We start from the raw sequence: 26,219 nt of genomic DNA, 5'->3' as shown, positions 1-26,219 counted from the left end.
CATCTCTCCAGCCCCTAGCCTTGAACTCTTGATCCTCCTGTTTCTACCTCTGAAGTGTTAGGATTACACTTGTAGGCTGCTAAGCCTCATTTATGTGTGCTAGGGATCAAAGTCACGGAGGCTTCAAGCTTGTTTGGCAAATAGTATACCAACTGAGCTACATCTCCAGTCCCGCCAGGGCTAATCTTTAGCCAAACACCAGGTGTTGGGGGCCTCAGGATCCTCTTGGGTCTTCCCTGTTCTTAGTATTGGAGCATGGTCACCCATTATCTTTTTTTTTTTTCAAGACAGGGTTTCTCTGTAGCTTCTGGAACTAGCTCTTGTAGACCAGGCTAGCCTCGAACTCACAGAGATCCACCTGCCTCTGCCTCCCAAGTGCTGGGATTAAAGGCATGAGCCACCACTGCACGGCCCAATATCTTACTTAGTGTTGCTATTGCTCTGATGAAACACTATGACCAAAGGCAATTTGGGAAGGAAAGGGTTTATTTCAGCTTCCATAATCCAGGAAGTCAGGGCAGTAACCCGGAGGCTGGAACTGGAGCAGAAGCCACAAAGGGATTGCTGTTAATGGCTCACTCCTCATAGCTTGCTCAGCCTGCTTTCTTAGAAGCTCCAGGGTCACCTGCCCAGGGATGGCACCACCGACTGTGGCAGCGATTAAACTTCCTAGGGCTGCAAAACTTTAGTACAGCCCCTCATGTTGTGGTGACCCCAAACCTTAAAATTATGTTCGTTGCTACTTCATAACTGTAATTTTGCTGTTATGAATCTAATGTAAATATCTGTGTTTTCCGATGGTCTTAGGCGACCCCTGTGAAAGGGTCATTTGACCTCCGCCCCCCAAAGAGGTCACAACCCACAGGTTGAGAACAGTTGAACTACAGGCTGGGTCCTCATACACAATCAATTAAGAAAATGTACTGTAGACTTGCCCATAGGCCAATCTGGTGGGAACGTTTTCTCATTTGAGGCTCCCTCTTCCCAAATGACTCTAGACTGTCAAGTTGATATAAAAACTAGCCAGCATACCCAGGACCATAGGCACATCGGGCACAGAATCCTCAAGTTCTGTTCTCTGGTACGATGGAGTGCATCTAAGTGAGGACTGAGTCGGGCACAGCTCTGTCCTGCTGACCTTGTAGTCAGGGTACAGATTGGGGAACGACCCTACGGGTTTGGATGGAGGGAGCTTGAGTGCTGCTTCCCGTACAGCAGACTCGCCTTTCGGCCTTTCATGTCTTTTCTTCCCTCCTCACCTGGTTCACATCTTCCACAGATTCTGGGCACGGTGACCTCAGTCAACACTCAAGGCCTCCACTGCCTCTTCCACAGTTAAGGAGCCCAAATATGCAGGAGTCTCTTTCTTTCTTCTCTAACAAGGCAGTGCTGGCTAGCCTCCAAATTCTCCCTGAGCCTGAGTGCTCTGGCCCCAGACTCTACACCCCTGAGTCAAGTCACAGCTTCCAAAGTTTTGGGGGTGTGCCTAAACTCAGTCTGTGCCCCGGGAACCCCTTGGCATTACCAAAAGCATTTTGCTAAGGCTCCCTTGCTGTTTTTCACCCCAACAATTCATAATTTATTCATTTGTTATTCAGCACTCTGACCACTGTGTTTTATTCCTTCGGTGTAGAACTGGGCAGGGTGGGCAGGTTGTCTATCCCCAGGACTTCGCTGACGAGGAACAGGACATAGGAAACAGACTCTGGCGGGGTCTGAAACCTGCTTTGCCCTCCCTACTTCCCCTTAACCTAGTTCATCTCAGGTACTGTTAGCTTAAGGCAAGTCGGAGGGATCCTCAACACTCTACGCCACAGATAGAGCCCATGGGTAGAGCTGGGCAAGCGGGGAACATTTGGCAATTTCCTGGTCCCAGCTAATTCCGTGGACAACCAGCAATGCCGGGAGGGTGGCTGGTGGTTTAGGGTTTTCTGTTGGTTGTTGGTTGGCTGGTTTTGATACAGGCTCTCTCTACATAGCTCTGGCTATTCTGGAGCTCACTATGTAGATCAGGCTTGCCTCAAACTCACAGACATCCTCCTGCCTCAGGTGTGCACCACCACACACAGCTAAACCTAAAGTTCTTGGTATTCCAGGCAGTCCCCTATCTAGGTACTAACCAGGCCCAGGCCTGCTTAGCTTCCAAGATCAGTTTGGGTACATTCAGGGTGGAGGCCTTAGCAGAGGTGGGTACAGCCAGGGTGGGCTGACGGGGTGGCAGCAGCAGGCCCTGTCTGGTTCCGGTGGGGGGGGCTTGCTTTTCTAGGAGCTCAGCAGAGCTACCCCAGGCAAAGGACCTGGGGCCTCAGAACTCAGACGTCCTCTCTGGCTCAGATAGAGGTGCTATGACCCGAAGAGCAGGTGGGGCCTGGCGCCATGCGGTTAGGACAGCAGGGGCTGGAAAGACCAGCTGAGAAGGCCCTCCTTGTCCCTCTTTGGTTACTGCGAAGCTCCTTGGCTTCTGGGCACCGTCCTTTGAGGTGTCTTTGCCTGATTCTGACGCACGGCACGCAGGGAACATTCAGGTCCCAGCTTGCCCGCCTGTCCAGGTGGCTGTGACCTGCCTCACCTGGAAGAAGCTAAAGGAAGTGGGCACACGTCCCCTGGGAGGAAGGCAGTAGCCCGCCCCCTCCCCCACCGCGGACTTCTGTGTACTCCCTCTCCTGCTGAGCAGCAGCTCACACTACTTAGCACAGCCCTGGCCTGGGTGGCCTCCCAGAGTCCCCTCCCCTTCCCAGCATCTTCCCCTCCGGTGTCACCTGTGTTTTCCTTCTCCTCACACAAGAATGTGTCTGCAGGGCCTGGGCTGCTGTCCCATCCCATTGTTAATAAGGCTGTACTTTCACTCCCCACAGGACAGGCCCAGGCCTGCCCCACGGGCCAGTCATCACCCCCTGCTGGAGTCCATGTACACCTGTTCACCTTTGGGTCTCAGCCAAGGTTGGAGCCTGAGCTGCACCTGACTCCTGCCCAATCCCTACTTCCTTCCCGTCCCTCTCCCTCGGCGCTGCCCAGGGATGGGGGTGGGGATCCAGCTCGGTCCTGCGGAGCATCTAGGTTTTTCCCTGGGGACTTCCAGATGAGAGTCACTGGACCCCAAGGTGTCCTGTCCTATAGAACATTAAGTATTCAGGGAGAGAATGGGACGCCCCCAAGCTCAAAGCATGGGTCCTCTCTTGTGCCCACCTCCTGCCACGTTCCCAGCTGGCATGGAGAGGGTGCATGGAGGAAAGAGAAGCCAGAAAGGCTGGGAGTCTGGGGACTGGAGAAACAGCTTTCCCAAATACTTAAAAATACTGGGGTTCAGCAGGGTATGGTGGCACAGGTGGTACTTGAGAGGCAGAGGCAGGTGGATCTCTGTGAGTTCAAGGCCAGCCTGGTCTACAGAACTAGTTCCAGGATAGCCAAGGCTATCACACAGAGAAACCTTGTCTTGAAAAATAGAAAAAAAAGAAAAAAGAAAAGAAAAGAAGAAAGAGAGAGAGAGAGAGAGAGAGAAAGAAAGAAAGAAAGAAAAGAGGGGTTCAGGGACTGGTGGCTGCAAAAGAGGGGTTTGAAGCCTCGAACTAAAGACCAGGCAGCTGGGCTGGTGGCACAGGCCTGGCGTCGTTGGCATGTTGAAGGCTGCGTCCGGAAGGCCGCAGGTCAAGGCCTGTGTGGAGTGCAGAGTGAGTTCAAGGCCAGAGTTAGCAATTTAGTGAGACCCTGTCTCAAAATAAAAACTTACTCTGTGTGCTGAGTATCTAGCTTAGTGGTAGCGTGCGTGCCTGACGTGTTTGAAGTCAGAAGCCCAAGCCCCAGAACAACAACAAGCAAATCAAAATATACAAAACGAACCCCTAAGCATTGTGAAGAAACCGGGACCTATATACCACTGAGGAAAATATCCACATACCAGCAGCCATGCAAAACGGTGCCTCAGATAAGCCAATAAATAAAATCCAGACACGAAACCACATGTGTGTCGGAAGGAAGAGCCTGCCCCGAAGTCACACGGAGGAAGTCAGGAAAGACGGTGATGCTGGTAGTGTCCTGGACGGTTGGAGCAACTCTGTGGACTGGGCAGGGTCATGCGTATCTCCTAGTTTTAGGGAGGCACATGCGGAAGTGTTTAGAGATCATGGGCCTCGGGCTTGCTAGCTAGTGCTCAGTGATACTCCGTTTAGCCTCACTGGTGGGGACCCACGCTGAATCTATAAAGCAATGAGAGGCAGAGGTTTGGGAGATGGCTCAGGGATGTAAGAGGGCTTGACCTTGTAAGCATGGAGTCCTGAGTATGTGCCCCAAGCACCCATGGCAAAAGCTGGGCATTATTGCACGCGCCTGTAACTCCAGAACTTGGGGAGGGAGGCAGGTCCGTTGCAGGAGAACCTGATGGCCGACTGGCCTAGCCAAAACGGCGAGCTTGTGGTTCCGTGAGAGACTCTGTCTCAAGGGAATTAGGCAGAGAGCAATGGAGAAAGAGTTCCACCGTCCTGCTCTGGGGAAGACGGGTGCCGCCCCCACCCCTCAGGGCAAGCCTTCGCAGTACGTGCAGACTTAGAAAATCAGTGCTGGGCACCATTCAAGATTCTAGTCTGAGCCGGGCGGTGGTGGCGCACGCCTTTAATCCCAGCACTCGGGAGGCAGAGGCAGGTGGATCTCTGTGAGTTCGAGGCCAGCCTGGTCTACAAGAGCTAGTTCCAGGACAGGCTCCAAAACCACAGAGAAACTCTGTCTCGAAAAACCAAAAAAAAAAAAAAAAAAAAAAAAAGATTCTAGTCTGAGTGGTCCAGGGTACAGCCTGAGCATCAGAATCTTCAGGAGTTCAGAGTGAGGGCACACCTCGTTCTGCCAGGCAGCAACTTTAGTCTTTGGCTTTGCATTCATCCAGGGGGCAGTTCTGCTTGCCCCAGACACTGCCTCTCTTTCCAGTATAGGCTGGGGCAGGCAGTAACTCGCCCCACCGTCAACCCAGGGTGTGCCCACCTTGGCCAGGACCGAAGGCTGATCCCAGAGGCTAAGGAGAAGGCAGGAGAGCCTTTGTTCTTTTAGTGCTGTGGTCTGAGAGAGGAAGGGGGGCGGGGTAGGTGATGGGCAGACACACAGGGAGGTGTGGAGCAGAGGCTTTTCCTGTGTGCTGGGTGAAGGGATAGGCTCTGGGAGGCTCCAACCCGCCTGCCTGCTGTGTGTGAGCCCTTCTGGAATATTTGGAATAATTAGCAAATGAAAACAGAGTGTTCTGCAGGGGAATGCCAGGCTGGCCTCAGGCCAGACTCAAGGACTGAGGGACAAGGGGAATAAGGGACGAGGGGAAAGAGGGGCCCATGGAGGCCAGGCAGGACTGCTCTGAACAGCACTGGGTGCTGCTGTTCTCTCTGTGTGTGTGTTCCTGTGTGTGCACCTGTGTGCAAGACAGCTGCTCGCGGGGAGGGGCCGGGCACGAGGGTCCTACGCAGGGGAAAGTGAGGTAGTGGTGGTAGGGAAATGGGTCCCAGGCAAACACATCTGAAGTGAGGGGACTGAAAGGGACAGCCTGAGGACCACCCGGACATACACACCCTGTGCCTTGGTTTTACTGTCAGAACTCCGGCAGCCTGGAACTTCACAGTCTGGGGGTGGGCATGAGTCTCAGCACTGAGCCTTATTTTAAGGTGGGCTCCTGCCACCCCAAGCCTGCATCAGGCTGGGTCTGGTAAACACACGTCAGAGCGGGACGGGAGGCTCCTCTGACCTCCTGCCCTGTCTGTCCCTCCAGGAAAGGTCTTAGGGAGGGTGGTGCTGGAGGGAGTCCTGGAACTCTTGGGCAGGCGAGCCTGGGCAGGCCCTCGTGGTGGGGGATGGCTTGAACCAGGATACAGTGGCCTTTGGAGTCCTTGGGGAGGGGTGGCGCTGACCTTTCTCTGTCTCTTGTTCCTTTGGGCCTGCAGGCCCAGCTCTTCCGTTGTTATGGATGGAGGTACTGAGGTGTGGGATACAAGGGCTCCTGAGAGAGAGCCACCCCTCGGCCCTTTCTTCCCTAGGGATCTAGGTTGAGGGGAGACCTTCTACAAATCTTCTCTGCCCCATTTTTTGGTTATTTCCCGGTTGACATTGGAAAGAAATATGTCAACTTCCCCCCCTCGAAGTTACCACATTTGACTCTGCCTTTCCCCAAAAAAGCTGGAATGATGAACCATGTTCAGGCTTTTAAAAGTTTTATTTTGAAAAAAAAAATTTATCGTAAAGAACTTTAAATGAAAAAGGTTAAATTGCCCCACATGGAGGGTAGATATGGATACCAGCCCCAGGGGTCAGGGTGGAGCGAGACCTGGTTTCCCCCAGTGTAGACAGGGGGCATAGGGTTGTCTCCTTCCTGGTTCCAGTGCTCCCAGCAAGCTGGGCATCCCTCCCAGTTAAGTCTTAGCTATAGCTATATGCACTACGTTAGTCTCTCCCCCCCACCTAGCAGCTTGGCTGCCCCTGCCCCAACCACCCTGAACCCCAACTTCCTGTTGCTCTCAGCCTCAAGTCAGCCTCAATCTCGTTTTTCAGCCTCCTCTCTGCCAGCGATGGGCCAGGGAAAAGGCCCCAGAGGCCATAGAGACCATGTCACCCCCACCTTGCTGCCCCCTCCCTATTTCTGTCTTCTCTGTTCCTTTCCCCAGTCTCCTGCCACCTCTCTCCCTAGCCAAGGCTGCCAGGGCCCCGGGGAAGCTCCGCCAGGAGGAGCCTCCAGAGGGTTAATTTGCCGTTGTCTAATTAGCATTTGTTGGTACCTGGGAACTTTCTCTGGGTAGAGACCCGGGGAAGCAGCAGGGGTGGGTGAGAAGCAGAGCCTTGAAGAGGGCCCTGTTCAGTTTCTCCCTGGCCTGGCATGACCCCTGCAGGCTTCAGTGTTCACAGTGCAGAGGCCAGGGGCGTGCCTTTGCCAGTTTGGGGGCTTGGGGGGACATAGGTCAATGGAACACTGTGTATATGGGGGTTGCTGAAGAGGGGGAGGCAGCAGTTTTGGTCCTGGGTCCCCAGTTCCCAGTCTTCTGGGCTTGGATATGAGGACACCCCCAGCTGGCAGCAGTGTGGCCTCACGGAGCCAGCCTTCAGAGACCTGGCCCAGTCCCTGCCGGGGTGCTGAGATGTCCTTGGGCCTTTTTTGGGAGGCAGTCTGGGCCCTGACTTGGGCACTGTCCGGAGATGGGGTGGGGCCTGACTTCTTCTTACAAGAAGGCACCCACACTGGCCCAGTCCTGCAGGTCAGCGGCCAGGGTGGCATCCCCTGCTTCAAAGAGGGGCTCTGGGGGCAGGCAGCCACTGCCGCTCTCATCCCAGGGGTGCTGGAGGAAGGATGTGGCCAGGAAGGTCTCATCAAAGTCCAGGCTATCAGCAGCCTGCTCCACTGGAGGTCCCCAGGTCGCAGGGCAATCGATGTGGTGGCCGTGGACAGTGAGGTCCACATCTCCATGTGAGGTGGGGCTCAGTGGGGGGCTTAGCTCCAAGGCCTCCAGGGAGCTCAGCTCTTCACCCAGAGTGCCAGCCTCGAAGATGGCCTCCCAGTCAAAGTTGCCTTTGAGGGGTTCCAGCTCACCCTGCTCCTCCTGGGTCAGCAGCAACGTGCTGGGAGGCCTCAGGACCTTGGCCACCCTCTTGGGCAGCGGCTGCTTTCGCTTATGCCCCAGCCTGCCCTCTCCTGTGCCCCAGCCCCCCTCCCCTGTGGCCTCCTCGAACTCCCGCAACAGCTGCTGGGCCTCCGTGTTCACGGTCAGAGGCCCACCCCAGGGGCCAGTGCTGGGTTCCTGTGAGGCCTGGCGGGCGAAGGCAGGGTGGATGTGGACCGGGGGCAGCCTCCGTTTCTTGAAGGCCCCACTGAGCAGGCGCTCTGCATACTGGGGGTCAATGCGCCAGAAGCCCCCCTTGCCGGGCTCGTCCTTCTCTCGAGGCACTTTGATGAAGCACTTGTTCAGGGACAGGTTGTGGCGGATGGAATTCTGGGTACAGAGAGAGAACAAGAGAAAACACACAGGGGGATCAGCGGAATGGCGGTGGAGTGGCACCGGCCCGCCTGCATGCTCCCCACATCTCTTCTCTGACTGGCTAGGGATGGATCAACCCGATGCCCCTGCCCAGGCAGCTGTAGCTCCAGGACTCTGGGACACCAGCCACAGGGCATGAGGAGCCCGGAGTGTGGGGAGAGGGGGCTGCCGGGAGGGGGGGCTTTTGTTCTCTGTTGCTGGGATATCTGCCTGCTCAGTCATCCGAGCTCTGAGCCACAGGGTGGCTCTCAGTGCCACCCCAGTCATCCTCCCTCCCTCCCTCCCTCCCTTACCCTGCTGCTTGCAGGTCCTGGCCAAAGCCCTCAGCTCCCCCACGGCCTGGACTGCCATCTCCCTTTGCCTGGCTGGTTCCCTCTGTTTGTGAAGTGAGTGGGTTAAGGGAGGGGGCTGGGTGACAAAGGAGTGTGTGTGTGTGTGTGTGTTAGTGCGGTGGGACATTTAGTGACTGCTTGTTTGTTGTGCCAGCTGCTGGCCTAGGCCTTCACCCCCCACGGCCTTCTCTTCCCACCCAACCCTCAGTTGATCATTACCCAGCCAAGTGCAGAAGGCTCATTCCTGGGGCCTGAGTTGGCCCAGCCCTCAGTAGGGAGAGGATGGGGGTCTTCTGACCCAGGGCCAGGGCCATTTGGAACGGCTCAGGACTGCCCTCGGGTGCCTCAGAGGAGACCGGGCAACCCTAGGCCTCTGTCTCCACCACCTGAACCCTGCTCTTGAAAGCCGGCTAAAGCAGAGTCCACTTGGCCTTATCTTGCCTTGCTCGCATTTGGTTGCTTAGTTCTGGTCACACCATGCCGGTGTTCAGGATCCTAGGCTAGGTTAGCAAGGCAGGTAGGTGCGTGGTGAGTGCCCCTTCGACCATCGAGGCTGTGTGTTTACACGGCAGCCTGGGCCCACTGGCTGCCCTGTGCCAGGTTCCAGAGACTTGGAACCCAAAGCCATTGCAGGAGCAGTGCCTCTGTGGAAAGCACCCAGCTCAGGTAATTGCCCCCCAAGGGAGGCTGGCTGAGAGGGGGGGGAGTGGAGGCAGGAAACTGGGGAGGAGTTGAGGTGGGAGGCTGGGTCAGTGGCTTTAGGATGATCTCATGACCCCTCCGCCTGGATGACTGATCTTCACGCCCATCCTGCTCATCTCTGCCCTACTCTCGAGACCAAAGGCAACAAGGCAGCGTGCAGAACCTGGCAGGGAGGCCACCTGCGTTCCATTTGGAGTCCAGTTCCGACAAAGCATCTTGGTCAGAACTGTGTCTAGGAATTCTGGGATGTAGGACAAGAGTGTTCTTTATAGTATCGTCCTCATTGGAGGCTACACCTGGCCTGCAGAACCAATGTGCCCTACTGGTCCCTCTTCCCCTAAAACTTCAACTTCTGTACCCCCAAAGCCCTGGCTCCAAGAGGAGAGAGCATTTCCAGAACTTGACAGGGGCCCTCTCATGTGAGGCCTGACCTCAAAGCCAGGTGCCTCCTTGGCCTTGTGGAGCTGCTACGGGAGTGAGGAGGGAGTGGCCACCACCCACACCTTTGCTCCCCTACCTGCCAGGTGGGATCCGCATGGCGAAAGTAACAGAAGTTGTCCGTGATCCACTTGTAGATGGCCGACAGAGTGATCTTGGTGGCCTTGCTGGCCTGCATGGCCATGCAGATGAGAGTGGCATAGGAGTAAGGAGGCTTCACATGCGGGTTGGTGGCGTAGTCCACGTCGTCGGGGGGCGGGGCCTGCAGCCCCTGGGGCGCGCTTCGAGATGTGCAGGACGACGTGGGTTTGCCAGGTGTGTGAGGCTGCCCAAGGCAGGCTGGGTCTGCAGCCAGGGGTGACCCGGGTGCCACCGAGCCTGGCACTTGGTGGTAACCGTGGGGGTCGGTGCCTCCCGGGGGCAGAGTGGGGGCCTTGGCGTTGAGAATGGAGAATTCCTGCAGCCACTGCAGGCTAGTTAGGCTGTCATCCAAAGCATCCGGCTCCTCCATGCCGCCCTCCGTCCCGGCCTCTTCCCCGGGCCCTGCTCCGCAGAGGCGCAGCCAGCTCTCCGCCATATCTGCGGGGTCTCTCCGAGGGGGCGGTCAACATCCACGGGCTGAGCCGAGTGGCCCGCCGCGCTCTCCTGCCCGCTGGTACCCGAGGCTTCAGTTACACAGCCTCCAGAACACTCACTTCCATTCCGCGACCCGCGGGGTCGCCTCCTCCGAATACGAATGTGGGGCCTGCGGGAGCAACGCGGAGCTGAGCACTCTTCCCCGACCCCTAGGTGAAAGGGTGCGCCTTAGGGGGAACCCCTCAATTCGTCCTCGAAGCCTGTGGCGAGGTCAGGGTCAGACCCCTTGTCTCTACCTCTCTCCATCTGCCCTTCGAGGGGGCATTGGCGACAACGAGGGAAGAAGGTAGGGAGGCCCAATCTAACTTTTCTCTCAAAGAGTGGCAAACTACGATCACACCCCAATAATCCAGAAGGGCAGTGCGACGCGGCTAGGACAGGGGAGGTCATCTGATCCTTGGAAAGCAGTATTAGGATGAAGGGTCCCCGGAAAGAAAGGAAGGACACAGGACCGAGTTATGGAGAGGCAGGAAGCGATCTCCCCCAAACTCCTCAGATTTCAGTCATCGGCCCCACCACTTTCGTGGGCGAGCGATGGAATGGCTAGTCAGCAGATCCCGACGCCCTCCCATTCCGTGGACCACAGCCCTGCCCAGTCCCTTACCTGGCTCAGAGCGCAGCCGGGCCAGAGGAAGGTTCTGGAAGAAGTTCCTCCCACCTCCCGCGGCTCTCTGTCCCCAGCTCGAGGGCTCTGCTGGTGCCCCTCGTCGGCCCCCCCCCTCGCCCGACGGCGCTTCTCTGAGCGCCGACGGCCCGGGGACCGGCATTAAGTAGACGCTCGGAAGGCTTCTCCTGCTGCCATGGCGACGCTCCGCCCCTATAAACAGCTTCCGCTGCTGTCATTGGCCAACATGTCTCCAAGGAGACCGCGGGCCCTTGCTGCTCCTCTGGCGGCAACTCTCTGGAACTCCCTCGTTCTGCTGCCCTCTCCCGCGCCACCCAACCCCCTACCCGCCACTGCGACTGGGTTCTGTGCATTCCCGCCCGAGAGCCCCGCGCTGGGTCGCACGGCGGGCACTCGGCTCCCGCCCGAGGCCCCGGGAACCCCTCCCCCTCACGTCCGGTATGACCGCTGCGGGAACCGAGCCCCGGATTCTGGAGACCAAGCCTCCGGGAACCACGCCTTTTGAGTCTTTTTCCCTCGCTGGGCTGCCAGTGGCCTTTGTTTGGTTTCTGAGACCTTTCCCTGGTCCCTGAGTGTCTTCTCTGGTGCCCGCAGACGTGTGTGACTCTCTGATGCCACCTGTCGCTTATATCCGCAGAAACGGCCACACAGCTCGCAGACACACCGAGGAGGGTAGGGTAACCCAGCGACTCCCGGTAAGCAGCTCCTCCACTAGCCCTGCTCAAGTTCCCGGACGCCGGCATTCCAGGGGCATCGGCTGAGGTGCCTCTCCTCCCAGACAGCCTAGAAAGCAGTGCCAGTGGATAAAAACAGGAAAGCCATGGCCTGCCACAGCCTCACAGAGAGGTTATTTGTTCTGCTAATTTAGCCAGGAACTGGTTAAGTGACAGGAAGCAAGAAGCATAAGGGACTCAGGGTCCTCGCCTTCCCTGCCGCCACCAGCTTTGCGGTGCTTTAATTATTGAGGAGCTGCAGGATTGGAAGTTCTCCGGTTTAAGGCGACTGCCGGGGCAGACAGAGCTCTGCTAGAAATGGGAGTTGGGCGGGAGGCTCTGCATCAAGATCATGCAGAAATTTCTGTCTGGTACTCTAGAGTATACCTTGCCCATTCCTCCACACACAAGTAAAAATACTGAAGAATGCTCGTTCGTTTACAAATGAACTTACTTCGTGGTTAATAGCCCCCCTTTCCCTTGTACACAGTTTTATTCATTTTGAAGCATCATGCAGCAATCCATAAATATTGCATCTTGATGTCCCCACTGTAATGTGCCAACAAGTGCACTCCAGGGAGTGTGAAGGGCACACAGACGGCACAAACAGCACACACACACACACACACATACTTGCACACACCAGGCGTGCAGGCCCTAAAAGTGAGCAACCAGCATGCCAACACCAGGTAGACAGGACTAGCTCCCCAGTGAAATAGATGGCTTAGTGTTTGGGTCCAGGAGATGCCCCAGTGGGTATCAACTCTGGGAGGGATGAAATTAGGTAAAGCAAAGAGGCTCTTTGAGGATACTGAGATCACTGTAGAACCCAGAGCAAGAAAAATGAGGTGGTGGCGTGGTGAGGAGCCAAAGGCCTTAAAGGAGAAGGCCCCCACCCTACTCTCAGGCAAATGATGGACCGTGTTGAGTGTAGCAGCTGATGGAGGTCCACCCCTGTGGGTAGGCTAGTGTGAGGGGGCAGGAAGAGCAAGGCAGAGTGATGGGCGCTCTAGCCTTACATACTGGTTCATAGGGCTTAGGCCAACTGAGCACTTGCTGTGAGGAAGGGGGAAGGGCTGATCATAATGGCTTTTTCTTTTTTGAGAGTTCCTGGCCACTGTGGCTACTGTTTACCTGAACTTCCTTCATCTTGGCTACCTCCCTCCTCCTTCCAGGTCACACCACACTGTGAATACTGCTTGCCTCCTGCCTGCCAGGGGAGTGGGTCTGTGTGCAACTGCCCCAATGCTAAGGGGACTTCCCTGGTCTTGCTTCATTCTTTGAGGAAGTGTGGTTATTGCTTAGCTTTTACTGGTGTAAACCTTAGTGTTGAAGGGGTCGTCAGAATGCTGGGGGAAGGGCATCAAGTGGGATTTGAAATGGCAGAGTCCACAGAGTGTTCAGAAAGGGAGCCTGGGGTCTCAAACTCAGTCTCTCGCACCTCGTGCTCGACAGCAGCCTCCCTCTAGGAGTGTGATTTCCAAACTCCTGGCCTCTGCAACCACACACAAGGAGAGCTGCCCAGACCTGTAATCCTAATGCTTGGGCAGAACAGACAGGAAAACAAGAAGTTCAAGGTCACCCCAGCTACGGCAGCAAGTCCGAGGGCAAACTCTCCACACACCCCCCCCCCCCCAGGACCCTGGGCAGTGGTGTTTTAAAGTTTTTGTAGGAGCACACTTGTCAAGTCTAAAGCTGATCCCACACCATCTCAAGTTCCACTAAACAACTACCTTTTCCAAAAGCTAGTAAACAGGCATCTATGAACCATGTGAAGCCCACTGAGCTGAAAAGGCTGGGACACCCAACAACTTCCTGCCAGCTTGCTGCCATGGCTTTGTCCGAGCACTGCCTGGACGGCACCTCTAAGCACTGGTGAGCCCATGCCCTTTCATCCATCAGGTCCAAAGGTAGGGGAGGAATGCACTAGGGGAGGGAGGTCTTCTAATCCTTTGGTCCCCAGGTGATCCTGCAGCTGGCCTCAAAGCCTCGGTGTTCCTTGCACCAAGTTGAGAACCACTGGTCCACAGCTTAGCCTAGTTTTTCAGCTATTAAAAGGGGGTGGAGAAAGGGTAGTTGGGTTTGAGACTCCCTCTCAATGGCTGCAGTGAAGATGAGCTATGGTGATGGTCAGCCCTAGCTAGCATTGTACACAGGGGTGGCCCAGCAGGCCTTCCTGACTACACCTGAGGAGGACAAGGCCTTGTAAGGGTGACATCCTAGCTGGGGGCACAGGAGGCACAGGAGAACGGCTGTGAGCAGATTTGGCTTTCAACCAACTCTTTGGCTGCCACCATCTCCTTTAGGCTTGAGAAAGGAACTCCTGGTGCTCCACGAGGCCAGAGTGCAGATGACCTCCCACCTGGAGCAAACCCCGACCACTTCAAGTTAGGTTTCTAATTGGTCATGAGGTGCCAGTGACCAGAACCTGTGCATGGGAGTCTGAAACAAAGTTGCCCAAACTCTCCAATCTTCTTGGTCACTCCTCAGAGGAGAGGAGGCTAAAGGAACATCCCTCAGCTCAACCGGCCCACTGGGCTTGGCTGCTGTGTTATAGTTCACTGAGCAGCATCAGCCCACACCAGGAAGGCTTCAGGTTCTGAGAGGGAGGGATCATGACTACAGGAGATGAGGATGGCAGAAGGCTGCTCTCCGCATCCTGCCTCCATGTGAGTACAGAGTCCACATGTCTTGTTGAAGATGCCCAGAAGGCCTGTGGTCCAGCGAGGACAGATGGAACGCAAGGACAGGAGGGGAGCCTAGGTCCAGGTCTCAGACAGCCAAAGGATCCCATACACCAGGCCTGTTCTCGTCTGCCTCCTCCAGGTCCGCGTCCTCCAGGCTGCTAGATGATAAGTGCCGGCACCGGGCACTGTGATGGTTGACCATGTTATCATCATGCTGCCAGGTACCTGGAGAAGAAAACCAAAGGCTATGGGAGCCGTAATAGATCAAGTCTACATGGTGTCTCCAGCAGGGCAGCACAGGAGCCAACACAGAATCTAGTGTGTAACCTGAGACGCCCGAGTGTGTCATTCAGGAGAGGAAGAGCAGGGGAAGGAGGTGCTGACATGTTCCAGGTCTGTTCTTCCCTAACTAGCCATGGCCTGTGACCCACGGACAGACGGACAGACATGTTTGTTCATGAACTTACCTAGCATCCATTTTGCATGTTAAGTGCTTGGTTCTGAGACTTTGCCTATGTTACAAGGCTGAGCCAAGCAGATGTGCAAAGAACACACTTCTGACCTACAGCCTCTGTTTGCTGTGGGAGGTGCTATGGGAGTCAGGGGGTGAGAGGGGGCTGGCAGCATAGCAGGGCCAGGGAAGGGACGCCTTGGGCAGGACAAAGTGTGGTGTTCAGAGCCCCCCTCTATACCTCTGCTTATCTCTTCCTCACCTGAGCACCCGGGGCTCCCTTGCTCCCAGCCCATGTGTCGGCACATGGCTGCCACTGGGCCGACAGGGAAGAGTCATCCCTGCTATCTCTCTGCGTCTGCTCTGATGCAGCCTACCAACTCCTGTGTTCGCTCTTGCTGCTCACATTCACATCTGCATTGCACCTACCTGGGCCTCGTCCCTAAGTCATAGGTACCAGGGGTCTGATCTTTGACAGGTCACTTAGGGCCTTGGCTTTCTCCTATCACCAGTGAGGTGAGTGTGGCCCTCACAAGTTTGCTGTGAGGCCTGCATGTGGTCACATGTTAAGTATGCCCAGCAGCATAGCTGACTCAGAAATGTGCTGTGGCCAGTTCCCTGCCAGCTTGGTTTGAGGGACAGTCATGTGTTCCCTGCGTCCCTCTGGCTGCCATCTAGCTGGCACGTTACCTCTCTGTTTCATTCACTCTAGAAGAGCTAGTGTGTTCTTTATACAATGATGGGTAAGGCCTTACTCTTTCCGAGCTTGGCATGTTTAGGGAAGGGACTTCATCTCATGGGCTGTTAGACAAATCTCTGCAGGAACTACTTCTGCACCCTGGAGCTCAGAAAGGTGTGTGGCAGCAGGAGTGGGGCGGGGGGGGGGGGGTTTCAGTGAGGTCAGCTAACTGTAGTGTTGTGCTGAGACCAGCTTACAAATGGTCAGTCAGCCTCAGATTCAGCAAGCTCATGACATAAAGCCCTTTAATGGCAAACGTGCTAAGATGAAACAGTTGCCAACTGCTCATTCCTCACGAGTGTTCTGGTGTGGGGGTTTTCTCCTGCGGCTATAGTAGCAGTCCACAGCGGAGCCCCAGGAGAGGAGGGGGACAGGGTCTTTCACACCTGGGCTATTTGCTACTTGCAGCATGAGTCAAAGGTGCTTCCTCCTATCGGCAAGCAGCACTCTGAGCGGAGGGAAGCGTATCAGGCAAAGAATGTTCAGTTAGGAACCCCAGATAAAATGAGTGGTTTGTTCAGTTATACAATTTGGTAGATGTCATACCTATTCCTCAATGTCTATGGGGCAGGACTCCGGAGCTGCGGCTGTTCAGTAGGAGAGACCAAAAGCAAATGATGAACAAGAGAGAAGACACACATGCACACACAGTAAAACAGCAGCAGCCACATCACGACCACCATGGTCACTGCGGCCAGCATCCATGACGCTGGGCTGTCCTGGGTTGTCCTGACCAAATTTATAGACGTCCTGATGCAACATTTGCTGCCCCAGGAACCCCAGCCAGGCTGTGGACTGTTCCTTGTGGAGCAGGTAGGGTGCAGATGGACTGTGTGTAGTGAAGGGTATGGTGAGAGAATGAAGCATCCTTTCCCTGGAAGGACCCACAGGGTCCATAGCAGCCCCGTGGCTGCTGCCTCTCTACAGCCCACTTGGAGGACAGCGTTGATTCCCAGGGGATGTATGTCCCCCATGACTGTGTCATCACATCTGGCTGAACCCAGGCCTCTGACAAGAAAATAGAGCTTCGAGACTTGAACCCCCTGTGGGGGACGGGGGCACAATGGTGTTTTCCATTTGGTTCCCTTTGGGGGCATCCAAAATGAGAGGAGGACGAGACCCCCAGAGGCCCACACAGGGACACTTGCACGGCGCTCCCTGTCCCTCCTACCGTGCTGATCGAAGTGAAGGCTCTTTCCCCTCAGAGCCTGCTAGGGCTCATGTTCTCAGGGCTCTCACTTTGCAGCCCCTGCTGGCCTGGAACTTGATATGCAGATCAGTCTGGCCTTGAACCCAGAGAAAATCTTCCTGCCTCTGTCTCCAGAGTGCTGGGACGGAAGGTGTGCATGACCACATCTTAAATCACGAGGCTTAAAGACTGAACTTCAGGTCTGTGTGTGTTTTTGGATTGTGCTGCATAGGCCTACTCCTGTGTTACTCCGTCGTGTGACAACTGTTTGTGATCTCACTAAAAATCCACCATCTCTTCCCTCTTCCATCACACAGCACGCAGAGCCTCCCGAGAATGTTCACTGCCCCACGTCACTCTCCCGTCACCCATGTAATGTTCCTGGAAGCCACAGAGACTTCACATGGTCATGTAGTTCAAGTTCCTATCACATTCCCCTTTCAACCTTCAGGAGCTCTCTCAGAATGTACTGGGCTCAAACATGAGAACCAGAAATCTACACTCTGTCTTAGAGCCTTTGAAGGCCTGGAAGCTTCTTAGGGGAAGAAGAGCTGCAATGGACAGGCACCCTCTTAGGCCCTTACAACCCTGGGGAGGGTGGGTTTCTTGGCAGAAATGATCTCTACACCCTCTGTGGCCCAAGTGTGCTCTCCATGTGTCCCCCATGAAGGGGTGCCACCCATGAAGATGGAAACAGACTCAAGCAGGGGCAGGACCTATGGGAAGTGACCCTTTGGGGAAAAGAGCATTCGAGGAGAGTGAGGAGCCAGCCAGCCTGTGAGCACAGCCGAGATGAGAGTGAGCACACTGTGCGCTCAGGCCGGGATGAGAGTGAGCACACTGTGCGTTCAGGCTGGGATGAGAGTGAGCACACTGTGCGCTCAGGCCGGGATGAGAGTGAGCACACTGTGCGTTCAGGCTGGGATGAGAGTGAGCACACTGTACGCTCAGGCCGGGATGAGAGTGAGCACACTGTGCGCTCAGGCCGGGATGAGAGTGAGCACACTGTGCGCTCAGGCTGGGATGAGAGTGAGCACACTGTGCGCTCAGGCCGGGATGAGAGTGAGCACATTACTGAGTGTGAAAGGCACTTGGTCCGTGGAACCTACACACAGACTCTCCTGGCTTTGACCCAGGAGATATCACAGAGTACCCTGGCACCTTTGCTATCAGTGTGGTTCCGGCAGAAGCAACGGAGGGGACATGTCTCCTCCCTGCAAGAGCCCTTGGACTACAAATACACTTAAGTATATATGTTTATGCTTGGAAGTGTCTGTATATGCTTTAAGTGCTGCTTATACCCGAGTCTCTCTCCTGATAGTGTCACAGCTGACTGATTTCATGTCTGGCCAAACTGAGGACCCCATTTAATCTTTAAAAGGCTGGCTCTGGACATTACTACAAGGAAGCCATGGCCGCTTGCTTTCTTTCTGGACTCTTCTGTCCCCATACTGCACCCCTCCCCATAATGAACACGCATTGACAAGCAGGATGTCGGGAGGGAGGCTTGGAGAAGAAGCAGCAGAAAGAACAAGCTTGGTCTCCATGGCACTGTGTGCTTCAACAGTGACAGCAGGCTCCCTCTGCCAAAAGCAGGGCTCAGTGTAGATGCCCTTGAGGAGAGGATGGCCAGCAAAAAGCCACCACAGACACAGGCAAAGCTAGGCACAGGCACCATCTCACCATATGACCAACCAAGGATGCCTTTCCATAGTCCTTGCCACAGAAGCATGCCTGTCTCTGTTGAACAGAAACACACACATTCCCACAAACTCTTCCCCTCAAAAACGCTTCCGTGTGCTGCACACAGGCCCTTGCCGATTAGTCACTGGAAGCTTGTCTAGAGCCCTAAGCGAGAGCACGTTGTGTGCACACACCAGTGAGCTTGCTGTTGGGCTGAGCAGAGGCAGGACAGTGCTGGCACAGAGTGAACATGGACTCTCACACAAGTCAGAGAACACAAATGAGTTAAAAGATGAGCAAACCAGACAGACAGGCCTACATTGGCATAAAGACATGGAACATGAATGGACAGATGGAAGCAAGGCCCGGAGTGGAAAGGCAGGATGAGTGTGCCTGGCCTCCAGCAGCTCCAGTCCAGGTGTAACTGGGCAGGAGGTGGCCATACAGATCAAAGTCCTCCTCCGCCATCCTCGGCGGGAAGGGAGTGTGCCTGGGGCCTGTGCGGGAGAAGCAGGTGATCTGATGCTGTCTCTCAGGTCTCACTGAAGGCTGGGACCTGGGCAGTATCTGCAGGACAAACTAAATAGAGAATAACTGACGTGCCCTTGGGAAGGCTGGAGAAAGTCTCTCCTGAGCAATTGGCTTCCCTTGCCACAAGCTTGTATGGGGCCAGGGCCTGCTGGGACCGTATCTGGCACAGGCTGAAGGAGAGTGGCAACCACAGAAGGTCCTGTGGCTCAATACCTTCAGCTACTTCGCCAAGCGAGTAAAGCACTGGACCCAGGAGTGGCTGTTCTGAAGCTGAAGCAGGTCTTCACTGGGGACACTGAGGGAACTACCAAGGGCACTGTGAAGTGGGCCTCTGTGCTGGAGTCAGGAGGGAAGGACATCTGGCCCAGCATGGCTCTTAGGAAGTGGGCTTTGATGTAGCTGAATGGGCACACTGAGGCCAGTGCTCGACTGTGATTTATTTTTGATTTTCAGGATGGTTTCTCTGTGCAGCCCTAGCTGTAGTGGAACCTCCTCCTTCCTCCAAGTGCTAGGGTTAAAGTCATGCATCACCACCACCCGGCTAAATTTTAGTATTTTTCGGGGGGTCTAGCTCCTGGCCTGCAGCTTGCAGTGATCCGGCTGCCTCTGTTTCACAAGTCTGGGATTATAGGCGTGTGCAGCGTGATTGGCCTTGAATAACTAAATGGCTGCTTTGTAGATTCAGTTTGATGTCATGAAGAGCAATGGGCATGCTGAGAAGTTGGGGCCTGCCCTCTGGCTTCTCATTTGGGATTCAAGGTTTGCATGTGTGATCACTGGAGACCTAAATCTCACTGGATCAGAAAGTCATTCATTGGCCTACAAAGTGCTTTTAGATTTCTTTGTTATCCTCAAACATGTGTCCCTTGACGAGCTATGGTTCCAATTCTAAAAGCGCATTCCTCCTTTCCAGGGCCTCCATGGGGAGGTGTCTGTCTTCTCAGACTTCCTGAGGATGAACACAGGACAGTCCACCTGACATGGTGTCTGTAAGACTGCTGGAAGGGGCTGACCAAATAGTAAGGTGGGGTTGGGAACTTTTGCCTGTTTTCTTATCGGGAGCTGTCAGAGCAGGAGCTGCTCTTCGCCTCCTCTCAGCAGCTGGTCCTCAGCACCTACGCACACCCTGGCCTTCCTAGTCAGAACTGCAGCACAGGCATAGGTGACTGTGGGGAGAGCAAGGGAAGAGCAGAGGGTGTCTCCCGTCAAGTTCATGTTCAGCAGGCTGCCACTCACCGGGTAAGCAGACCTCAGAGCACAGCTTATTGTCCAGTGCTTTCACGCTTGCGATGTCAAAGTCATTGTTATTGTCACACTCCGTGCCTAGAAATGCGCATGTCCTCTGGCCTGTAACGGAGTTAAGGCAGTTAGACAAGGGCTGGCTATGTTTTCTCTACTTTGCTGTCCTCAAAATAAAAGTCTTAAGGATGGAGACAAAAAGAAAAAAATCAAATCATGTGTCAAAAAAAAGACAATAAACCGAGTGAATAAAGAGTGGACAAAGGAACCGAGTTGTGTGGGCATGTCCGGGTACTCGCATCGTCCTGGCCGATTCCCTCCGGCCCCTTTCTAGTTGCTGTTCCCTAGTGAGTCTGATCCCTGCAGAGTGCTGCCAGACAGGTCGGACAGACCACTCTGGAGGACAGCTGCACCCAGGCCAGCCCGATGACACTACGGCTGGCAGAAGCTGGAGACAGCCATGAGACTGTCCAGGCCTGTGACTCTCAGGCATGAGCAGAGTATGCTTATGACCAAAGGTTCTGCAGAATCATATGCAAAAAAACGACAACTCACGGCCTCAGTTCCATAATTTTGCACGTTGCATGAGAATGACTGTTGACAAAATTATGTTTTACTCTCTCTGGAGACTGAAGTTGTTACTCTATGTTTCCAGCGACATAAGGCCACAGAAGGCCACAGTCAGTGAGAACACGAGGGAAAGTTGAAGTGATGTTTTTCTTTGGTGTTCCCCCTTTTTCTCAGTGAAGGAAGGAGAGGAAAACCCTCCATGTAAACTATGAAGAGCCGGGTGGCAACAGCCTGAACACCCTGTGTGTCTTAGGAGAATCATTTTTTGGGGAAACCATCCCTCAGGGTGACTTTGGCCTGGGCTCTGAAATGATCTTCAGAGGCAGTACAGCTGCAAGCCCTGGGCAGATGTTCAGGAATGAGAGAGGCCATCCTTGGGACTATTATCTTTGAGCCCCTTGTCAGTGGAAGCTGTCGAGACCACAGCACCCCTGACACCCTGAAGCCAGGGCCAGCGCTAAAGCAGAAGCAACTAGGATGACACCTGCTGGAGCAGCCGCGTCCAGGCCATGGCGCACATGCCCGAGAGCAGAGGGAAGGAGTCTGGCTTCTGGGACAGGCATGGTGACTTCTCTGACTGCCCCTTCTTCTTCCTCCCCTGCCCTGCAGGACAGGTCTTGTCCAGCCTCACTGGCCACAAAACTGTTCCTACTGAAGACCAAAGGCTACAATGCTGCCTATGTGAGCCCAGCAGAGAAGCCCGTGCTTCCTCAGCCACACCGTCTTAGATGTTCTTCACTAAAGCAAAACCAGACCAGCTACCAGAGTCCTGCCTCTCCTGGGGAAGAGACTCTGCTCCACTTGGGGTGCCAGGGCATCCCAGGAGCTCAGCGAGAGAGCTGCCACAGGAGGAGGCGTGGGAATAGAAAGTACACAGTGTCTTCTGCAGCATTCCCTCTAATCCCGTGGATTCTGAGTCCCAGGAAGAGCTGAAAATGTCACTAAGGTCACTGATACCCTGTTTGCCTGGCATGCCATCAAGATAACCAGTCCCCACAGCCACCTAGCTGAGCACTGCCACTAAGTCATGGTAGTTCCCCTTTCGTTACCCTTAGCAGATACCCAAGAAAGCAACATGGAAGAGCAAGCACCGGGTCTTTACCATCTTCTTGCACGGGCGATCTATCCTCTTCCTCTATGATATCATTTCCCTAGGACAGAAGGAAAGCCCCATGAGTCTACCAGGAAGTCAGAGGAGCCAAGTGAAGACAAGCCATCCCTGCGGTAGTAATTTCCACGGTCTGCATCCACGCACATACTTCCCACCATAGCCAGGGGGTGCTTGGTCAGTCTTAGAAAGGGCTGTCAGGAATATCCTTATTACAGCTTACCTGACACTAAAGTAGAAACAAGAGTCGAATGAAAAAGCAAATCAAAGTGAGGTATGGGCACATGCCTGTAATCCCAGAACTTGGAAGACAGAAGCAGGAAGGTCACCTGAAGTATGACCTGTAAGGCCAGCTGGGCCTACCATAGCAAATTCCAGGCCAGCCTAAATTCCTAATGAGTGTACATAGTTAAGCCCTGTCTCAAACCAGCAAATGAGACAAAATATAAGAGCAAATCATGAGGACATAACGCTTTCAGAAACTCGTTAGGGGCCAGTTACTGCCCAGATGCCCTGAAAGGATCCCTGTCAACAACAGTGGGCCCTGGGCTACACAGCACACTCAGGGAATCTGCACCCACAGCTCTGCATAGGGCTCCTGAGTGGGGTGTGGAGTGTGTTCTGTGGGGAGCACCTGAGACCCAGTGGTCCCAGCACACAGACTAACTGCATGACATCTGTCAGCTAGGTTACCTCTGCATCCTGTTCTCCAGCTGGAAGGTCAGCAAAATTGCTGTCTGGGGACTCTGCTGGTGTCCCCTGTAAAAGAGCAACAAACCCCAAGGGTATGGTCATCATAGGCTCTCCAGTTAAGCTCTTATGACAACAAACCCAAGCTGAAGCTTTCCTGAGCACAAGGTCTGTAGCATATAGAAGCCAGTCTAAGGGAGTGCCTTGCTCCCTGCAGCACCCCTGCAAGTACCTGGACATCAATGAAGCTGCCTAGAACCCATGTGTGAAGCAGAGAGCGAGGCAGATCAAGCGCACTTCCCTTACCTCTCCTTCTGAGGGAGCCCTGCTGGCAGCCAGGGGGGAGGGCAGAGCCTCTCCCTCTTCTTCTGTGCCAGGGGCGACGTAGGAGCCAGACATGGAGGACACAGTGTCAGTGCTGATCTGGGAGGAGGCCATGGACATGACTGACTGGGCCAGGCTGCTGCTAGCAGGGTCTGTGGAGAAAGAGGTTGGGGAGGGACAGGACCAGGACTATTAAGGAGCATGTGCACGTCCTTTACTAGGGCCACAAAGAGAGGCGGACAAAGGCCCCATGCTGCCCTCTCCAGAAAAAGGTTTAGGCTGAAGGTTTCCAAAATTCTGCTTTGAAACCCAGGGACCAAGGCGGTGTTGCAGCTGCTACAGTGTAGAGGGAACCTCATGCAGGAAGGTGAATGAGAGCCCCCTCCCCGGTGTGGGACCTATTTAGTCACCAGCTCTGCTGTTCCCATCCCCAAAGGAAGTCACAGGGGAGCTGGGGACCAGGGGAGCGAGGTACATTCAGCCTCTCTCTGATCCCTCAGGTACCTTCTGGGGAGGAGATGGTAGAGGAGAGCGGAGTCCCTGTGCAAGACGACTGGTCGATAGCCCCTGATGATGACAGGGTAAGGTTCTCACTCTCCGGAGTCACATCACTTCCCTGGGGGTGAAGGACACAATGGGACATGAAACCAGCAGAAGCCCAGCATATGGGCAGAAGGGTAAGAGCAGAGCTGGGTAGGGACACAGGAAACAGACACCAGGAAGGACAAGGCGCTCTCTTGTGGGCATGAGTGACAGAAAAGACGGTGCTGCTCTGTCAGCACTCTGTCAGCCAGGGCCTGGAGTGACTTTGTCCCAGGTCCTGCCTGAGGCCCAGCATCTGGTGGGGCACACAAAGGCGGCAGCTCCAGTGACACAGGTTACCCGGCAGCTGTCCCTGGGGGACATCCCGGGATTACGAACAGCTTTCCTTTAGAAAGAAATGAACATGAAACCAACAAGGTCCTCACTGCCTTCAGGACCCTCCACACATATGTTGGGAGCCCCTGCTCAGTGGATCTGAAACAAACTGTACCTCTGCTTTCCACCCGCCAACCCCTGAACACAGCCTTGCCATTCTGGGTGGACGAGCAGGCACAAGGGGGGCTCTCTGTCCCAGGCAGGCTTCTGTCATGGTAGGTCAGGCGTACACTGCTGAGGCTTCTCCTGGCCTCCCACATGTGACTATCAGGGGGCTTTGCAAGGCAGAGCTCTCACTATCCCTGGGCCTGCTCCAAGCTCCCTCTGAATGTTTCTCTCCCTATGCCTACAGACTTCCAAGATCCAGGCAAATGCTCTCCTTCCATGACAGTTTTCCTGATGTCCTCCACTAAAGGAAACTGCACATCACGCTGCATGATAGTACTCTGTCTGCCCCCTCTCTCTCGAGATAGCTTCAGTAGCCAGTTGGCACTGAACCTGATAGATAGCCCAGGCTGGTCTCACACTTGTTACCCCTTGCTTTAGCCTCCAGTGCTAGAACTCCAGGCAGCCTGGGAGGTGAGGCAGGAGGATCGGGAATTCAAGGTCATCTCCAGCAACAGAGTGAACTATGCAAGGCCCTATCTCAACCACCCTGCCGCGTAGTCACTCAGGAAGGACTTACGGGACAGCAGCAATGAACCACACACAGTGCTGGTAGTTGTGTACAGAAGCCGTCCCAACTAGACATGAACTCCCGAGGATGGAACACCTCCCATCTGGAGAGCCTTTGGTACCCAGTATGCTGCCCTGGACACTGCTAAGGCCTGTGTAAGGGACGTGCATGGAGGAGAGCTCCAGGCATCTGTCCCCTGCTGGCCCTGCACATCTCCCAGCAGCCCTCTCGCTGTGGGTCCCTGCTCCTGGACCAATGCTGAAACTGACCACCCCAGTCCTAACTTCACGGTTCCCTTCCCTGTCTGGCATGCTGACCCACACAGCCATCTAGCCCACCATCACCCCACTTTCAAGCATGTCAGTGCCATAAGGGCCAGGGGGAGCCAGGCTGCAGACACTGGGGAACTCATGAATCTCAGGAAACCTCTGCAACTACCACCTTGTACATTGCCAAAAGGCCTAGTGAGCAGATAAAAGCAGGGGGACCAAGGAGTCATGCAGACAGATGCCTGGTGCAAGTACACAGGGAGGGAGAAAGCCAGCTACCTCTGCAGGATGCTGGGCTGACAGTCTCTGAGACAGCTGAGTCTCCGACTCACTGCAAGAGCGCTCATCTTCCTCTTCATGTAGCACAGAAGAATTCTGGGAAATGGATCTGTAAAGTCCAGAGGAAGAGCAGTTGAATGCACTGTCCACACAGTAGATCAGTGCTGCCTCGACCTCTCCTTGCTCAGGGCACATAGGGGAGGACTGGAGGAACCAGGCCCGCTCTCAGGGGCAGGACAGAGACTCCTCTGCCTCTAGCTCCTCGAAGTTGAGGAAACACTAGCAGGCCCCTCCCCCGTCTCAATACCTTTATCTGTGAGACAGCCTCCTTTGCCATAAAGCTGTGTTATGGTGTGTCCTATGGATTTAAATGTTCAGGATATTGGCCATTTGGTTCCTTTGACTTCAGATTAAGCCAGGGCCCCAAGGAATTCTGTCTATACTACTCAGTGTCCTTCCTATACATGACTTTCCTCACCCCAACCATACCCTGCCAAAGAACACATGGCCCTGAGTACCCATAGACATATTATTTCTATCTCCCTCACCACTGTAAGCATGCCTCTCAGGTCTTCTGTGAGTAAGCAGCCCTGGGGACCGGGAGAGTGTGACCTAGGTGTGACTACGGTAACACTAAGGAAGGAAGACGGAACACTGCTGGGCACTAACTACTTACTTCGATAGATTCTTTTTGAGTTTGAGTCCTTGGTTGCTGCAGTCAGACAGGCGGTCAAGGGGGGACAGCGTCCTGACGGGGGGCAGGTGGCCATCACTGCCATAAGATGGCAGCATTCCTGAGAGGTGGCCATCTCCAAGAACATGCAGAGGAGGAACTGCTGGGGATGGGGTGAGGGGTCCATTGAGGGCCTCCAGGAGAGAAACCACTTCGTAGCCTGGTGGAATATTCTCTGAGGACTACAAGAATCGAGACAGGCCAAAAATTAGGTATTTTTTTTTATATTAGCCATGATCATGCTTCCTACTGGACATTAAAGATGGGTTTTGTTTTTAGGCTTCAGCTCTGGTAAGAAAGGCTTCGGTTAAACACGAGGAAGGCCAACTGTTGAAGAGCCAGCCACAGGTCCTAAATGACCCTTCATGAAGTCTGTTTTTCGGAAAATAGAAATAAATGCTCACTATAGGAAATCTGCAAAATACATCATAGATGAAAAAAATTACCAATAAGTAATCATCCAAAGTAACTTTTGGTGGCAATCTAGTAATTTTCTAATTATTTTATTTCTATTGTTTATGATTTATGACTACTCTATAAATGACAATCCTAGGGGCTGGAGAGATGGCTCAGTAGTAAGGGGCATTTGCAGCTCTCGCAGAGGACCTGAGCTCAGATCCCAGCATCCACATCAGTAGCTCACAATCACCTGCAACTCCAGCTCCAGGGGCCTAATGCTGCCTTCTGACCTCCAGGGTA

The 26,219-nt window shown here is 54.5% G+C and overlaps 2 protein-coding genes across 5 annotated transcripts in view; both read right to left on the bottom strand.

Annotated features, from left to right (window-relative positions):
- Positions 1-6,171: 6,171 nt before the first annotated feature.
- Foxj1 (forkhead box J1) lies at positions 6,172-11,021 on the bottom strand. Its single transcript, XM_041635947.1, has 3 exons — positions 10,701-11,021; positions 9,540-10,205; positions 6,172-7,943 (listed from the first exon to the last, which is right to left on the bottom strand). The coding sequence occupies exons 2-3, from the start codon at positions 10,035-10,037 to the stop codon at positions 7,176-7,178; spliced, it is 1,266 nt and encodes a 421-aa protein (XP_041491881.1). The 5' UTR covers positions 10,038-10,205; positions 10,701-11,021; the 3' UTR covers positions 6,172-7,175.
- Positions 11,022-11,638: 617 nt separating this feature from the next.
- The window catches only part of Rnf157 (ring finger protein 157), a 76,407-nt gene continuing 61,826 nt past the window's right edge, over positions 11,639-26,219 (bottom strand). For 2 of the 4 annotated variants that reach the window (XM_041635885.1, XM_041635889.1), the window contains exons 12-19: positions 25,464-25,702; positions 24,788-24,896; positions 23,150-23,261; positions 22,628-22,797; positions 22,325-22,390; positions 21,626-21,674; positions 19,951-20,061; positions 11,639-14,346 (exon numbers count right to left, since the gene is read on the bottom strand). In XM_041635885.1, coding sequence (XP_041491819.1) covers positions 14,207-14,346; positions 19,951-20,061; positions 21,626-21,674; positions 22,325-22,390; positions 22,628-22,797; positions 23,150-23,261; positions 24,788-24,896; positions 25,464-25,702 — 996 coding nt within the window. In that variant the 3' untranslated portion in view covers positions 11,639-14,206. Of the gene's footprint in view, positions 14,347-15,857; positions 15,899-19,950; positions 20,062-21,625; positions 21,675-22,324; positions 22,391-22,627; positions 22,798-23,149; positions 23,262-24,787; positions 24,897-25,463; positions 25,703-26,219 lie in introns of all 4 variants that reach the window. The other 2 variants (XM_041635887.1, XM_041635888.1) reach the window with 2 other exon arrangements.

The sequence above is a fragment of the Microtus oregoni genome, unplaced genomic scaffold (assembly GCF_018167655.1).
Source record: "Microtus oregoni isolate MIOR12 unplaced genomic scaffold, Mior012 000048F_ref0000485, whole genome shotgun sequence".
NCBI classification, from domain to species: Eukaryota; Metazoa; Chordata; class Mammalia; order Rodentia; family Cricetidae; genus Microtus; species Microtus oregoni.
Note: the sequence above shows the minus strand (reverse complement) of the source record. Positions and strands in the feature narration are given on the sequence as shown.

What these genes read in the sequence shown, in the direction of transcription:
- Foxj1 (XM_041635947.1), bottom strand. Translation starts at nt 10,037, where the DNA reads ATGGCGGAGAGCTGGCTGCGCCTCTGCGGAGCAGGGCCCGGGGAAGAG. An exon ending in ATGCGGATCCCACCTGGCAG is followed by an intron (nt 7,944 to 9,539) that starts GTAGGGGAGCAA and finishes CTCTGTACCCAG; the next exon opens with AATTCCATCCGCCACAACCT.